The sequence below is a fragment of the Ceratotherium simum genome, chromosome 8 (genome assembly GCF_057802395.1).
Source record: "Ceratotherium simum simum isolate JZ-2026a chromosome 8, ASM5780239v1, whole genome shotgun sequence".
NCBI classification, from domain to species: domain Eukaryota; kingdom Metazoa; phylum Chordata; class Mammalia; order Perissodactyla; family Rhinocerotidae; genus Ceratotherium; species Ceratotherium simum.
This window is the reverse complement of record NC_141907.1, coordinates 32,187,535-32,202,973: the sequence shown is the minus strand read 5'-3', so window position 1 is coordinate 32,202,973 and position 15,439 is coordinate 32,187,535. Positions and strand designations below refer to the sequence as shown.

The 15,439-nt window shown below is 40.9% G+C and overlaps 1 protein-coding gene across 8 annotated transcripts in view; it reads right to left on the bottom strand.

The window, feature by feature from the left end:
- Positions 1 to 15,439, bottom strand: part of FAM114A1 (family with sequence similarity 114 member A1) — a 69,802-nt gene that overhangs the window by 14,412 nt on the left and 39,951 nt on the right. For 5 of the 8 annotated variants that reach the window (XM_014786756.2, XM_087434189.1, XM_087434188.1 and 2 more), the window contains 3 exons: positions 14,061 to 14,213; positions 7,345 to 7,474; positions 1,528 to 1,619 (listed from right to left, as the gene is read on the bottom strand). In XM_014786756.2, the coding sequence (XP_014642242.1) occupies positions 1,528 to 1,619; positions 7,345 to 7,474; positions 14,061 to 14,213 (375 nt within the window). The remainder of the gene's footprint in view (positions 1 to 1,527; positions 1,620 to 7,344; positions 7,475 to 14,060; positions 14,214 to 15,439) is intronic. The other 3 variants (XM_087434191.1, XM_087434190.1, XM_087434194.1) reach the window with 1 other exon arrangement.

Here is a 15,439-nt window from a genome sequence, read left to right as displayed (position 1 = left end):
TGTTGAATGGTGATAAATAAATGGCAAGCAATAGGATATATTGGAGCATATGAGGAAGCCATTTGGTATAAAACTAATTCAGCCTGAGTTTGTTTTTCCAAAAGGGCCTGTCGCCTTTAAACATGCATTGTGTATCTGCGTTACCAAGTCCCAAAGAGAAGAGTAAGTGCTCTTAAGATAAGGATGCAACTTCCCCCACACTGGCGTTTCCTTAAGGATAAGCATTTTTCCCTAAGCTAGGATTTGATTGCTGTACTCATCCTGTGACCACCCAACTCAAGACAAAGACCTGCCACCAACCATGCCTATTGAGACAGCAGACCTGCTACCCGCTGTGTCCATCAACAGCTATTCTGACAGGGTAGTCTGGCAGGGCAATCTTGTGGCTATTGTAAAACGGACGTTGCAATCATATGTGATACGTGCTCTTTGATGGTATATAACCGCTCTGTACACCCCACTTCTTTGGTGCCCTTACTTCCTTGGGGAAGGAAGGCTCCAGGCTATGATCCTCAAAAGTTGGCTCATAATAAACTCACCCCCATTTTGATTGATAGATTGATTATGGATTATTTACGTCAACAATGGCAAGTTAATGGCAAGAAGATTTGGGGTGACAAAACTCAAAAAAACTATCCTTGGTGTGTCCTCTTTTAGGGACAAAGGTTTACCTGACTGTGTAAATAAACCAGTGGGACCTTGGAGGCATACACACTCCGAGCAGTGGCAGGTGCCGCACGGAGATAAATGAGGCAATTTCCCACTGTGTTCAAGTCACTGACCTGCCAGAATCAGTGACCTCTATCGGAGATAAAGAAATTACTCATCTCTCCACCGCACTGCCTCATTCTGCCCTTTCCTCACCCACCTTGATAAGTGATGGTCTGTATCAACTACTGTTCGATAAGAAGACAGGAGGAAAAAAAGAGAGAGAATGGGAAAAATGACACAGTAATTAATAATCAGTGTCCTCATTAAGAAACTCCACAGCAAGACCTTGTACTAACTTGCAAAACGTACTGTGGTACTATTAGAGGAACTCAGACTGTTAAAGCTGGAATGTTTTTAGACATGCTGTAGCACCAACATTCCAGGGGACGTGTGGTTGACCTGGCTGAAGTGCTTCTTTCTGCCTAATTCTGGCATGTCACTTTATCGGGGGAGGGGAGATGGAATTTGAAAAAGCCCCTTGGTGATTCTGCACCTTTCTTCCCTCTCCTATGGTGAAGATAACCACTGCTCTGATGTAAAATTCTATTTTGGGGAGAAGTGACTTGTTCAAGGTCACAGGGTAATTACTAGTGAAGTTGCAACTGAAATGCAGCTCTCATGACACAATCTAGCATGTTGTCTACCACCACATTTCATTACGTTGCCTCCTCAACTCTTAATTATTGACCTCACGCTCCCCTCCCACCACGTGCCATTTGGGATTTGGGGCTTTTCCATTTCAGGTGAATCTCCGGAATTTTACAACCGAGATCTTTTTTTTAAAAAGACAAAAACGCAGACTCAGAAGGGGCTGACCTTATTGAGTTTGTCAGGCGTGGCCGCGACGTGTAATTCAAAGAGAAGCTCTGTGAGCATGCTAGCAAATTCTTCTCCCTTTTCTTCTAAGCCTAGAAATAGAAAATGACAGAAGTAAGAAGCAGGATTTATTTTTCATCCTTCAGAATGTGGCAGCTCCCCCAACCTTACAGCCCGCAGTCAGAGTACAAGTGGGGGCTGCAGCAGCCTGTCCTCCAGCTGCCAGGCAGGCAAAGGTGAGCTTCACTCGCTCATGGGCACAGCAGTGCGGCAGCAGGCTGCTGCTGGGTGAGGGGCTGCTGGAGCCTTGCTGCTCGCAGTCTGAGCTGGGGCACCGCCAGGCTGGCCTGAAGGCAATCTGAGGGCAGGGAGGGACTCAGCCATCTTATTCACAGCTATAGGTGCTCAGTAGCTATTTGTTGAAAGAATGACTGAATGAACAAATGAATGACCTTTTCAAGGCTTGAGAGCCCTAGGACAACACTGTGTTTATGACTTAGAGTATTGTCATGCTTAGCATTGCAACCCTAATGATACCCAGGGCGACCTTTTATGCCTTCAGAGCCACAGGGCTGAGCGAGCAGTAGTCTCGATGAGTCATGTACCATCTGATGTAACAGCATTATATCTCTGGAGAAATCTCCCAAGGTTTCCTAGGACACTTGTCTGGTCCTACAGTACTTCTTAATGATATGCTTTCCCTCCAGATTGGAAGCTACGTAAAGACAGAGATGGAATTTGTTTTGCTCATTCCTGTATCCAGAGGATCTAACACAGTGCATGGAACATAGGAGGTGCTAAAATGCATATTTATTGAATAAACAATGTATTAATAAATTATATCACATATAGCAATATATTGATTATATAAAGTATAACGTTATATATAATATATCATAAAATAAAAATAAATTAATATCATTGGTGGGTAATAAAGACGAGAGATCTTTAAAAGTTACAATCTTATTTCTGTCATTTGTATTTACAAGTCGAGGCCTTTTTTAAAGTTTCTGATAAGTGCTGAAGAATTAATTCCACAATCAGTTTATGACAGTTTTGGGGGAAATAAAAGCATCATTAATCTGGCTTGATTACACGATCTAAGAACCCTCTGAGAAGAAAATACTCTGGTTTATGTCAGTGAGGAAGGCAGTAGACAAAGCTATGTGAGAAATACCATATGTAACACTTGTCTACACGTGTTCTTTTCTGTTTTATAGACAAAATGTTAATCAGCAGCTCGTGAAGACAGCCAGGGTAACCTGTAGGTTTCCGTTTAAAACATTTGGCTTAACCAGTTTATCATCACCTACAATTTATATATTCTCATGGGGGAGACAGATCAATAAACAAACTAGATAAGTAAAACATATATGTCAGGTGAAAAGTTTTATGGAGAAGTATAAAACAAGGAAGAGGAATAGGGACAGCAAGGGGTTAGGAATTTTAAATGGGAGGGCAGCTGAGAAAGTGCCATTTGAGTAATGACCCAGAGGAGGAGAAGGGTGAGCCACACTAGATCAGGGGAAGAGATTTCCAGGCAGAGGCACCGTTAGTGCAAAGTCCAGGAGGGAGTGTGCCTGGCTTGTTCAGGGACAGCAAGGAGGCCAGGGTGGCCGCAGCAGCGGGAGGGCAGCGTGTGCCCTGGGGTGGAGAGAGAGATGGCTGTCTTTGTTAATGATGAAGCTGACACAAGCAAATCGTTATAACCCAAAGAGCTAAGTGCTCTGACGGAGAGGGCTTCTGCAGCACCTAATCCAATCCTCAGCGGGGTACTAAGAAGGCTTCCTGGAGGAGATGATGCCTGAACGGAGGCTTCAAGAATGAGAAGGCATTAGTCACATGCACAAAGAGAGAGCTTGGGGGTGAGAGACAGAGAGACAGACAGACAGAGAGAGAAAGAGAGAGAGAAAGAGAGAGAAAGAGAGAGAGAGAGATTCCCCCAAAAGCTGAGATTCTCTCTCTCTGCTGGGCAGAGGTCTTGGTCTCATCCTCTCCAGGTAGGCAAAGTAAAAGGGGCAAAAGTAGGCAAAGTAAAAGGGGCAGTGGCACATCGGGGCAGCATGGACAAGGTCTCGTTCCCAAACTGCCTGGTCCTTCTCATTCCGTAAGAGGCAGTGTTACAGGGCAGAAAGAGCCGTGACTGAGACTTGGAAGGAGGTTCTACCCCGGCTCCTGCATTTGGTGGCTCTGTGACCTGGGGCCAGTCACAGGGCCTCTCAGCTTCCATTTCCTCCTCTGTAAACTTAGGATAATAAAACCCACCCACCTCCTCTTGAGCATTGTTGTAACGACCAAATAATACAACAAATGTGAAAGGATTCCGTAAACACTAAAGTTTTACGTAACTATATTGTTATGTGCTAAAAGATATACACATAGGAAAATTAAAAATATTTGGGAGTTGAGGCCTTCCTGGTGGCATAGTGGTTAAGTTTGTGTGCTCCACTTTGGCAGCCTGGGGGAGTTCACAGGTTTGGATCCCAGGCGCGGACCTATGCACTGCTTATCAAGCCATGCTGTGGCAGGCGTCCCACATAAAATAGAGGAAGATGGGCACAGACGTTAGCTCAGGGCCAATCTTCCTCAAACACACACACAAAAATATATTTGGGAGTCATCAACACTAAATTAAGATATAAGTACTTGTGCAGCTCCAATTTTTAAATGTACATTTGTTCTATATAACAGAAAAACACACGAGCTACTTTTAGCAAATATTTTAGGAAAAACATCACAGAGAAAAATGGAAGTAGAAAAAAATAGATGATAAAAAATGTTGCAACAAAGAATACCTATTACTACAACTCTTATTCTGTACATATGGCTGAGAAGATCTTCACCAAGGATATAAAAATAGAAAACATCCTTTTAAAATCTCTTCACAGGGGCCGGCTCTGTGGCTTGGCGGTTAAGTGCTCGCGCTCTGATGCTGGCGACCCGGGTTCGGATCCCGGGAGCGCCCCGAAGCACCACTTCTCCCTCCAACACGAGGCCGGGTCCCACGTACAGCAACTAGAAGGATGTGAACCTATGACATACAACTGTCTACTGGGGCTTTGGGGGGAAAAAACTGAATAAATAAAATCTTTAAAATCTCTTCACAATAGTGTGGTAAACCAAATTAGAGACCCACGGCAGTGTGATAAAATTACAATCTGCTGGAAAGACGAACATGCAAGTTATTAGCTAACATTACTAAATGCAGAAGAGCTCGATATTAAATTTATCTAAAAATGACAATTGTTTAGATTTTCTGAGACTATCAAATTATTTAGGTGTTAGGAGGCTTTTAGGAATGTAAGTGCTTACAAGAAAAAACTTTGATGAAAATGCTCTTGTCTAAGAAAGCTTTGCTCCTGGATAAGATTCCTCTCTACAGATTTTAGATAACCCCTCCACCGTTCTGGAGTGGTAACACTTCATCACAATTGGATTGATTTAATGGCAACCCTGCTATTCTTTTTTCCCGGTTCTTCAAGTGTTTGAACGACATTTATTTATTAAATTAAGTTAATTAAAATTAAGAGTGTTTTGATAATCTGGAGCTGCCCTCTGGGAAAACGGATATATTATGGGAGATAACAGTGTTCTGTCACTTAAGGACAGACAAACCTACCATTTCTTAAGCATGCTGTTCAGGACTTCAATATTTTTTTGGTCATATTCAAAAAATCTCAATTTACTGAAGCTCTATATTTAGACTGGAACACATCACATATAGTAACACTTTCCATTTCACAGTATTGAATCAAGTTTCCTCTCCCAGAGATAGCACTAGTTGGGGGTGCAATACTGCTTTAACTTGCACTGGCAACAATATCTCTTTGATGTTAGGGGGAATTTGGGATCCTCTTTGAATGACATTCCCAAATAGGACCAAGGTCTACCTCAGGCATCATGAAACTGAAGAGAAATAGCCTGGATCATCTTTTTGGTGATTGTTACTCTGGAAAAGAAGCATCTATATTAGTTCATCTTGGGTCCATAATACTAGCTGCGTGGCCTTTGACAGCTAGTGTCTTAGCTTCGTCGTTATTAAAACAAAGACAAGGCTGTCATGCTTTCTGACTTTGTAGAAACACACAAATGCTCAAAAATGTTATTCTTCTAACTATCTCTTTGATATTGGCCTCTTTCTATGCTTCAGTCTAATGGATTCTTCTATTTTGATGCAATGAGCATAAATCTCATTAATCACATTAAAGTGAACGCACACAAGGTCACTATGTGGGGCTAAAGCAGGAGATGATATTTAAATAGCAGTTTGCAAATGCTTAGAATAATTTTTCCCTGAGCATCGAGGCTGAAGCATTTGACCTCTTGTGTTCGAGCTTTGATTAAAGGTATGTAACACGCCTGGGAACAAAACACCTCGAGTGACTTCATGGTATGAATGCACATTATCACTATTCTGCGTGTGGGTAATAACAAGTACAATCATAAATAAAAACTATATTTGGGCCGGCCCCGTGGCTTAGCGGTTAAGGGTGCGCACTCTGCTGCCGGCGGCCCGGGTTTGGATCCCGGGTGTGCACCGACGCACCGCTTCTCCAGCCATGCTGAGGCCGCATCCCACATACAGCAACTAGAAGGCTGTGCAACTATGACATACAACTATCTACTGGGGCTTTGGGGGAAAAAAATAAATAAATAAAAATTATAAAAAAAAAACAAAACTATATTTGATTTCACCTTTATTATTTTCCTGGCATTATGTTAGCACTTTAAGTAATAATAGCAGCTATTATTTTTTTAGCAGTTTTGTGTGCCAGGCATTGTAATATATGTTTCTACATATATTATCTAATTTGATCCTCACAATAGCTCTTGGGAATATGTATCACTGTCTTCATTTTACAGGTGAAGATACTGAGTTTCAGAAAGGTGGTATAACTTGTTCAGGGCCATACAGCAAGTAAGTGGTGAAAAGTTTCAAATGGAACCCTTCAGATGATCCCAGGAGAAGCCTGCCTTGTGTGTCCACGGTTGCTTAAATTTTTAGCATAAGTGACACAAAACAACTGTGGTTGTGGCGCTTGGTGGTGACATCAGTAAGAAATCACTCTCTATGTACATAGCAAATATTTTGCCAAATTCTGTTCCCAAATGGAAAATCTATTCATTAAGCATGCCCAACTTTGAGACCTTTTTTTCCCCCTCTCAAGGAATCCTTGCTTCTCACAAAATAGGTTCTAGTCTCCTTGGCGTCATGTCATTATCCAGCTGGAAGATTGTTGGAAGTGCATACCTGGCTCAGTTCAGTGATTGACAACCCAACACATCACACCCTGGTGCACTGTGTCTCTTCGTCAGAACTGTACTTTTTAGGTGGAGTGTAGGCCACTTACCAGGACACCTTAACTCCTACACATGTAAATGAAAAGGAATAAGAAAATATGAAAAGAAATCCACTGAAAGACCTGCCCACCATCAACATCAATCACATTCAACAACTTCCTCATGCAGATAAAAAATTAGACATCGGAGCATAAACTCTAGTCATCAGGGCCCTGTCTAGTGCACTGCGATCTTTGTTCATTCAACCATATGCATTTATTGCCTGCCTGTGATGTGCCAGGATTGTGTTGGACACCGAGAAATAAAGATGCCTCAAGCAGGAGTTCCTGTCCAGCGAAAGGGAGGATTACAGATCAATGTGACCAGCTCTGGAAACAAGAGCAGATGCACGGAGTGTTTTGAAAGCGGGGAGGAGGAGTACCTGAATTAAATAATCCCACCCCTGTCAAGGGGCTGTGCTTAGTAACAGCGTTTCATAAGGATTGTACCATTTTTGCTCTTTAACTGGTTATTTACCTTTACCTTGTTCTTCTTGATTCTCTTCATTCTCTAATTCTTTGGCTGCAAAGATGTCTTTAATGGAAATTAGGTCATTTTTTAAGAGTTCCAGCTTCTCTCCATCAAGGGTTGCTAAAAATGACTGAACCTGAAAAAAGAAGTAGGTCGGCATAACTGTCATCTTGTCTTCTCATTAACAATGTTTACGTACAGCCGTCCCCAGTTCTCCCAGCCTCCCAGTTCTCCCAGCCATCCCCAGTTCGGCCCCAGAATCACTGAGGTGATTGGTGGTGTGGGAGGTTGCATGTGGGATTTACTGCCTACTAACTGTGCAGTGCAACTTGGGGTAAGTTACACAAGTTCCTTGGGCCTCAGTTTTCTCATTTTTTAATTGAATGTGTTTGACATATAACATTGTGTAAATTTAATTTAAGGTGTACAATGTGTTAATTTGATACACGTATATGTTGTAATATGATTGCACTTAGAGCGATGTTTAGCACTTCTATCACCTCACATAATTATCCTTTCTTTTTAGTGGTTGGAATCATAAAGTTTTAGTCTCCTAGCAAATTTGATGATTGTAGTACAATATTGTTGTCTATATTCATTATACTGTGCGTTAGATCTCTGTGGCTTATTTACTACTTGTTGCAAGATTGTACCCTTAAACAACATCAGTCTAATCTCCCCAACCCCATTCTGGTAACCGCCATTTTACTTTCTGTTTTTATGAGTTTGACTTTTTTAGATTCTACATATAAGTAAGATCCTACAATACTTTTCTTTCTCCGTCTCATTTATCTCACTTAGCATACTGGGCTCAAGGTCTACCCATGTTGTCATAAACAGCAATATATCCTCCTTTCTCATGGCTGAAGGATATTCCATTATATATAAATATACATATATATACGTCACATCTTTTTTATCCATTCATCCATTGATGGGCATTTAGGTTGTTCCCATATCTTGGTTATTGTAAAAAATATTATAATAAAAATGGGAGTGCATATAGCTCTTCGAAATCCTGTTTTTGGTTTCCTCAAAAAATTAAAAATAGATCTACCATACGATCTAGCAATTCCACTTCTGGGTATAGACCCAAAGGAAGTTTTTCTCAGTTTTAAAATAAGATCCACATTTCATTGTGATCATTTGTGGAGTAAGTGAAGTAATGAATGTGAAGTACATTGCACAAGTGCACACAGCAGACGCTAAATAAATGGTGGTGGTAGCTCTTCTGACATAGTGGTTAAAAATACTCTTTGATGTCAACCCTGGATTCAAATATCAGCACTTCACTAACTAATTATGTGACCTTTGGTAATTTATTTTACCTTTTTGTGCCTCAGCTCCCTTATCTATAAAATGGGGACTAATAGCACCTACCTTGTAAGGTTGTTTTGAAGGTTAAATAAAATGATGTACTTAAATGTATTTATAGTGATGGTCAATAAATTATATATAGATAGATCGATAGATACACAGACATAAACAAACATAAATAAATAAATGTTATATGTATATATACAAATATACATATACACTTGCTAGATGTGTGTTATTGTACTGGGGTTATAAAAATGCACAGAACATATTTTTCTTCTCAGAGGTCTTGCAGTCTACAGGAGGCAGGCCCATGTCAACTGATAATAGCCACAACAGATGTGAGTGCAATGACAGTGGGGGCACCTGGAGGGAGCTGCAATCCCCCTTGGGGAGGTGAGAGGGGCTGTGGGGAGACTTCACAGGATGACACTTGAACTGATGTCCTCTCTGCTCGTTGTCTTTGGAACCCTTCTTTTGAAGCTAACCTTTGTAAACAACTTGCAAGTTATTTGTACAGATGGCCAGTCATCCTCTGTGAATCTGAAGATTGATTTTAATTTTCAAAATGGTCAAAGTGCATGGAGAACCATAGAAAAAGTGAAACATGACTATAAAGTATTATAAAGGTTTTAATTTTTTCGTTCTGCAGATCAAACACTTGCTCTGGAGGGAGAGCCAGCAGAGGAGCCACAGCGCTCTGCGGAATATGTTTTAATATTCATTACGGTAGTAGATTTGTACATCAGGATAAGTGAGAGAGTTAGAGAGGGCATCCGAGATGCCAGGACACCATTTTCCTAAAAGTTGCTAACGCACATCACTAGGGCATAATGCAACGGGCACCAAGGCTCTGGGAGGAAGCTCAGCAGGAAGTCGTCAACACTAAACCCATTAGCCACAGAGTTCAGCAGGTGGCAGCAAATGCGCCCTGCAGGATGGCTGCTGTCACTCCTTTTAGCCCTGACCTTTTCAGAGTCCTCACATTTAGGTCTCAGGGTCCTAGATGTGTGCACATCATATTTCTATGCTTTAGGTATATTTTCTAAACAGGGATTTTCTAAGAGTAAAAAAAAGGTAATTATTGAATAAATGTGCTTGAGTATAACACTTAGCGAAAATGGATAAGCATATGTGGAATATTTTGGTTTTCCCGTATCTTCTGGAGAGTGGCCATCCTCTGGGAGTGAATGCACTGGGGTTTTATACTTTTGGCATCCCTTGGGAAGGGTTCTTTTTCGTGAAGGACTCTTTTGTCAGCATCTTTCTACTATAGCATCTCTTTTGCTTCCTTCTAGTTCATTCCATTATGCCAAGGTAACGTGCATTGAATCTTCACTTCAATCCAATAATAAATATTAAATAATCATGCACTCCTCTATAAGTACTTGTGGGATGCTAACTAGGCTTGGCACTGTGCTAAGTGTTGTCGGGGACACGGGGTAGATAGTCTGCCTTGTAAATCTTTTCCCTGAAAGGGGGTGTGGGGTGCCCCTTTGAAGATTCTTATTTACTATTTTTGTTAACTATTGAGTATAATGGCAATAAAAATTATTAGTTTTTCCTTAAGATTTATAGAACACCACAATGCCATGCCCGTTGCCATCCTAGAATCAATCTAGTAGAATAGTAATGATAATAATTCCTTATATTTCCATACAAGGTGTCTAAGTTTTAGCCAATGGAATGTCAGCAGAGGTGAGGCGTACCATTTCCTGGCCTAGGCTTTTAAAAAATGGGAGCGTCTCTTCCATACTCTCTCTCCTTAAGCTGGTGGGATAGAGAAGACAACGAGGCCCTAGAGGATGGTGAAATCCAATGCTTGAAAACTTGGATAGAGGGGAGGCCACTGGGCCAAAGGGATGCGTCCACCCAGAGCCCACACTCTCCCTTCTAGACCACTCTCCTGAAGGTCCTTCCATGGCCTGTATGGACCTCTTCCTCAGGCTGTGCTCCTTACATGGGGACCGTCCACTGGAGTGTGCACCCCTAGGCCCAAGGGATGGCCAAGAGGTGGCTGTTTGCAGGGGTGTGGATGGAGCTTGAACTAGGGCATCCTCATCTGCACACATGAGATTCCTTGATGTGAGAGACAGCTGGAGATAAAGGGAAGCGAGCAGGCAGGGGCATGGTGTGGAAATTTGAGGAGTTTGAGAATTCTAAATGGAAACCTGGCCTTCCAAGTCATTATGAAAGTATATTCGTCAATGTAGGCTGACCAAATATATTTTCTTTAACAAATTGTTTAAAAACTCCTTTAACTTCTAAATATTTGGTATGTGTAGGGTTGCCAGATAAAATATAGGATGTGTGTGTCTCAAATATTGCATGAGACCTATTTATATTAAAAAAATAGGGCCGGCCCCGTGGCTTAGCGGTTAAGTGCCCGCGCTCTGCTGCTGGCGGCCCGGGTTCGGATCCCGGGCGCGCACCGACGCACCGCTTCTCTGGCCACGCTGAGGCCGCGTCCCACATACAGCAACTAGATGGATGTGCAGCTATGACACTATCTACTGGGGCTTTGGGGGGAAAAAATAAATAAATAAAATCTTTAAAAAAATATTCATTGTTTATCTAAAGTTAAAATTTAACTAGTCACCCTGTATTTTTATTTGCTGAATCTGACAACCCCAGTATGGATCTCCATTTGTATTCTTGCCAGAGGTCTGTGAAAATTAGGATGGGTCTAGTGGAGCCACAAGATGGACAGAGCCTGGCTTCCACATCCCTAAATGCAGGAAAGCTCCTTGCTCACCAGGTACCCCCATCTTGGACTATTTTAGGAGTGAGGATAACTCCTACCAGTTTTTAAAAAAAATTTTTGTTTATTGCAGTAACATTGGTTTATAACATTGTATAAATTTCAGGTGTACATCATACTTCTATTTCTGCATAGATTACATCATGTTCACCACCCAAATACTAATTACAACCCATCACCACAAACGTGTGCCGAATTGTCCCTTTCGCCCTCCTCCCTCCCCACTTCTCCTCTGGTAACCACCAATCCAATCTCTGTCTTTATGTGTTTGTCTGTTGTTGTTATTATCTACTACTTAATGAGTGAGATCATACGGTATTTGACCTTCTCCCTCTGACTTACTTCACTTTGCATGATACCCTCAATGTCCATCCATGTTGTCACTCCTACGAGTTTTGACCCATACATTTTTAGGACTGTATATTACAGCACCCAGCAACTATTATTACCAAGCCAAGAAAAAATTCTGCATTCCTTACTAGGAACACTGCAAAAATCTCCAAGCTGAGGAAAGAAAGCAGAGCTCGTGGGAGCAGTGCACAAACAGAGGGAAATGTACCCCTCCAGGGACCAAACCTCCTTCCTAGCAACATCAGTCCTTTGGGGCTCTTTTCTTAGGGGCCTGGGTCTGTTTCACAGCTGAGACCCGCGATGGAACCAGCCAGAGTGGAATCTCTCTCTACTACCATGATAACTTCAAGGGGCCATGCTTCTCTGTAATGTTTCTTAATAATAATAACAAATATATATATATATATATATATATATATATATATATACACATACATAACATAAAAATGCATATAAAAATAAAATGTCATCCACATTATATATGCATATACATACATATGTATAAAATGGCAGCTAACATTTATTGAGAGCTTATTATGTACTAGATATGCTGCGACTGGCTTCACATGGATTATCTCATTTAATTCTTTTAATAATCCTATGAAGTAGGTTTTATTATTATTCCCATTTCATAGATAAAGAGATTGCAGTAAGATGAGTCCAAAATCATACAGCTACTGAGTGGTATTTGATCATATAATGTCTGATGCTAAATCTAGCTTTTATAGGGAAAAATGTGTGCTTCAGTGGAAAACTGCATTTTCTAGAGAACACCTTACCAGATTACTGGATTCTGCCTCTAGGGGAGAAATTTTACAAATCTATAAATTGCAGATAGCTGACAGCAGTGTGAAATAATTCTTGTCTACAGACATGGGAATAAATTTTGTCCAGTGGAGGGACAGCCTCCCCTCCTGTGGAAAAACCAGGTTTGTGTCCATTTGCACTTTCATTTCAAATTGCTTTACTCCATATAGATTTATGCTTTGGCTTTTCCTTTGAACTGGTTATAGCATCTGTCTGGTTCCTTCATTTAATTAATGAGCTGAATAAATTCTTTAATTCATGTTCATTTTGTATCTGAGTCATGATTTTGCTTTTCAAAAAAATTATCCTGTATCAGTTTAACCACAAGACTGTTCCTGATGGCTCACGGATAACCAAAAAAGGAAATAAATACAGACAGTAACATGTAACTTGATAATCTTGGGTGTGTGCTGTGTGTGTGTCTCCATCCTTTGTGGCTCTTGGTTGCCTGTTATGTGGCAGAGGCCATCTTTCTCTGACTAGGTGGGCATCAAGAGTGTCTCAGCCTCCTCAAAGTCCAAACATAAGAAGGTATGGCCTAGAGAGAGTCAAAAATCACTTCTCCATTCTAAGGCTCACTTCGAAGTTCAACTTCCTGTCTGAGGACCTGCCTCTCTCCAGTGAATGTCATTGGGATGGCCCAAAGCCCCTCACCAGGAGGTTCAGAGGGTACTGTCCTGTGGCCTCCGCTGGAAAAACACCTCAGAGTACAGTCAGCCTGACATTCCCACAAAAGAGCCATGTATACAATTAAATGAGTTAATTTTAAAGTGCTTAGAATAGTGACTATAAAAGTGTTTGCTAAATAAAGACAGACACACACTCACCACATAGATTCTTAAAAAAACAAATAACCAAACCCTGCTGATTTCTGCTATTTATGTTTTGTTTCCTGGGATCACAGTGCGGGAATGCGAACGTGCAGGGCTGTTAGGTAATTCCCAGGTTTCTGTTCAGGAGCATTCCCAAATAGAACTTTAACCCGGAGTAGGATAATCCCGCCCTTTGCGGCCCAGGCTTTCTAACAAATGGGTGAATAAATAACTATATAACCTATAAAACTAAATATATTAAAATCCTACAGTCTGGAAAAAACATTAGCTGTTTTGTTTTCATTGGGTAGGAATAAAGACGTGGCCTGTAGGGCATCTCTGATCTGGGTATTACGTCACCAAAGGGAGGCACAGGGCCAGGAGCCTGACAGCCAAGCTTGTGAGCAGCGTTTTGCACCATGAGGTGGGGGTAGTGAGGACTCTTACTGTGCTGGCCCTCTTGGGGCTGCAGAGGGGTAAGAGCTTGGCGCAGGACAGAGACGAAATAATATGGAGCATGAGGGGGTCATCAGGCTGTCCAGTATTTGTGATCTTAGCACAATAATTATGAAGCTCTGAAAACGAGATATTTTAACGAAGACTTTCCAGTTTCTTTCATGTTTAAAAAAACATATCAGTGAAGATGTTATTTGAAATGACCAGTGCAGACATACCTTGCTCTCACTTTCATTGGATAAAATTTCCAAGGCTTCCAGGTGTGACAAACCTTGATACTCATCAAACAGCATCCCGTAGTGTGCGGTCCTCTCAGCCGTGAGCTGCTGAGCCAGTCTCTGCTTCTCTTTCTCTTTGGCTTCCCTTAACATCTGCAGAAACACACAATGTTTGTACATTAGATGTATACTTGAAAGCTCCATTTCCTGCCTGACAGAAGGGGAGATGAGGACTGACTTTGTATTTGAGAAGGGTAGGTTTTAGTCACTTTGGCATTTCAAAAAAAATTATTTATTTGATTGACTCATAATATTTCCATAATATTCCACTTTTTTTATGTGTTCATTTTATACATGACAAAACAAAGCAAAAATTCTATACCCAGGAACAGGACCGGAAAGAAGCACAACAAAAGCTTAACAGTGGTTTCCAGTGAAGTGTTTCCCACGTGTGTGATTAATTTTCTTATTTTCTAAAATGTTCAAACTTTCTATAATGAGCAAATTTTATATACACTGAGAAAGTTTAATCTATTGCGACAGGATTAATTGCAACTTCTGTACCTAGGCAGGCTTCAAAGCAGTAATATTTTGGTCTGATTTTATACGAATTACATTATTTAAAAAACTTTGTATGTGTGGTTATTAAAATCTTCAATGAAAAAAATTAGTAAAATATAAACTTGTAACGTATTCCTCCCCAGGCAGTGAATATAGCTTACCAATTCTTAGATTGGTCTCGAGAAGTATGACTGTGAGCCAAGTTTCCATCCAGGTTGATAATTTTTCTCCAGTTATTTCTTTTGTTAATAAAAAGGCAACAAAATGAACACATGTCCACCAGCCACTCCCAATTTCCTGAACTTGCTTTCTTTGATTCTAAACCTCTTTTATTTGATTCCTCATCAAGTTTACTGGGGCATTACGTTTAAAGGGTTCTTTAATAGCTGTGAAGAACACCATAAATACAGTGGCAACCACAAGGTCACAAAGGGAAGCTCACAGAAGAACAGATTTTGGTTTTTATTGTGTCAATAAAACAATCAACCTCATTCTCCTTTTGGGTTCTTGAGGTTGTTAGCCAAAAACCCACTGGGCCACAGACAGAATTCTCCCTCCTGCCTGTCTGTAAGGAGAAATAAGCACAAACTCTGAATTTTAAAGTTTTCAAAACAACCGCATCAAATCATCACTGGGAATTTTCAACATTTACAATAAAACCCAACCACCCGCACCGATCTCACTGGTTTGGTGGAGGTAAAACAAAATAAAGTGATACGGAAATTGCTTCCTTTCTCTACACCAACTTCCACCTCTGAATTTGTACTTTGGAATAGAGGGGAAAAGGGAAGAAATGGAAGGTAAAGGGGAAACGTCAC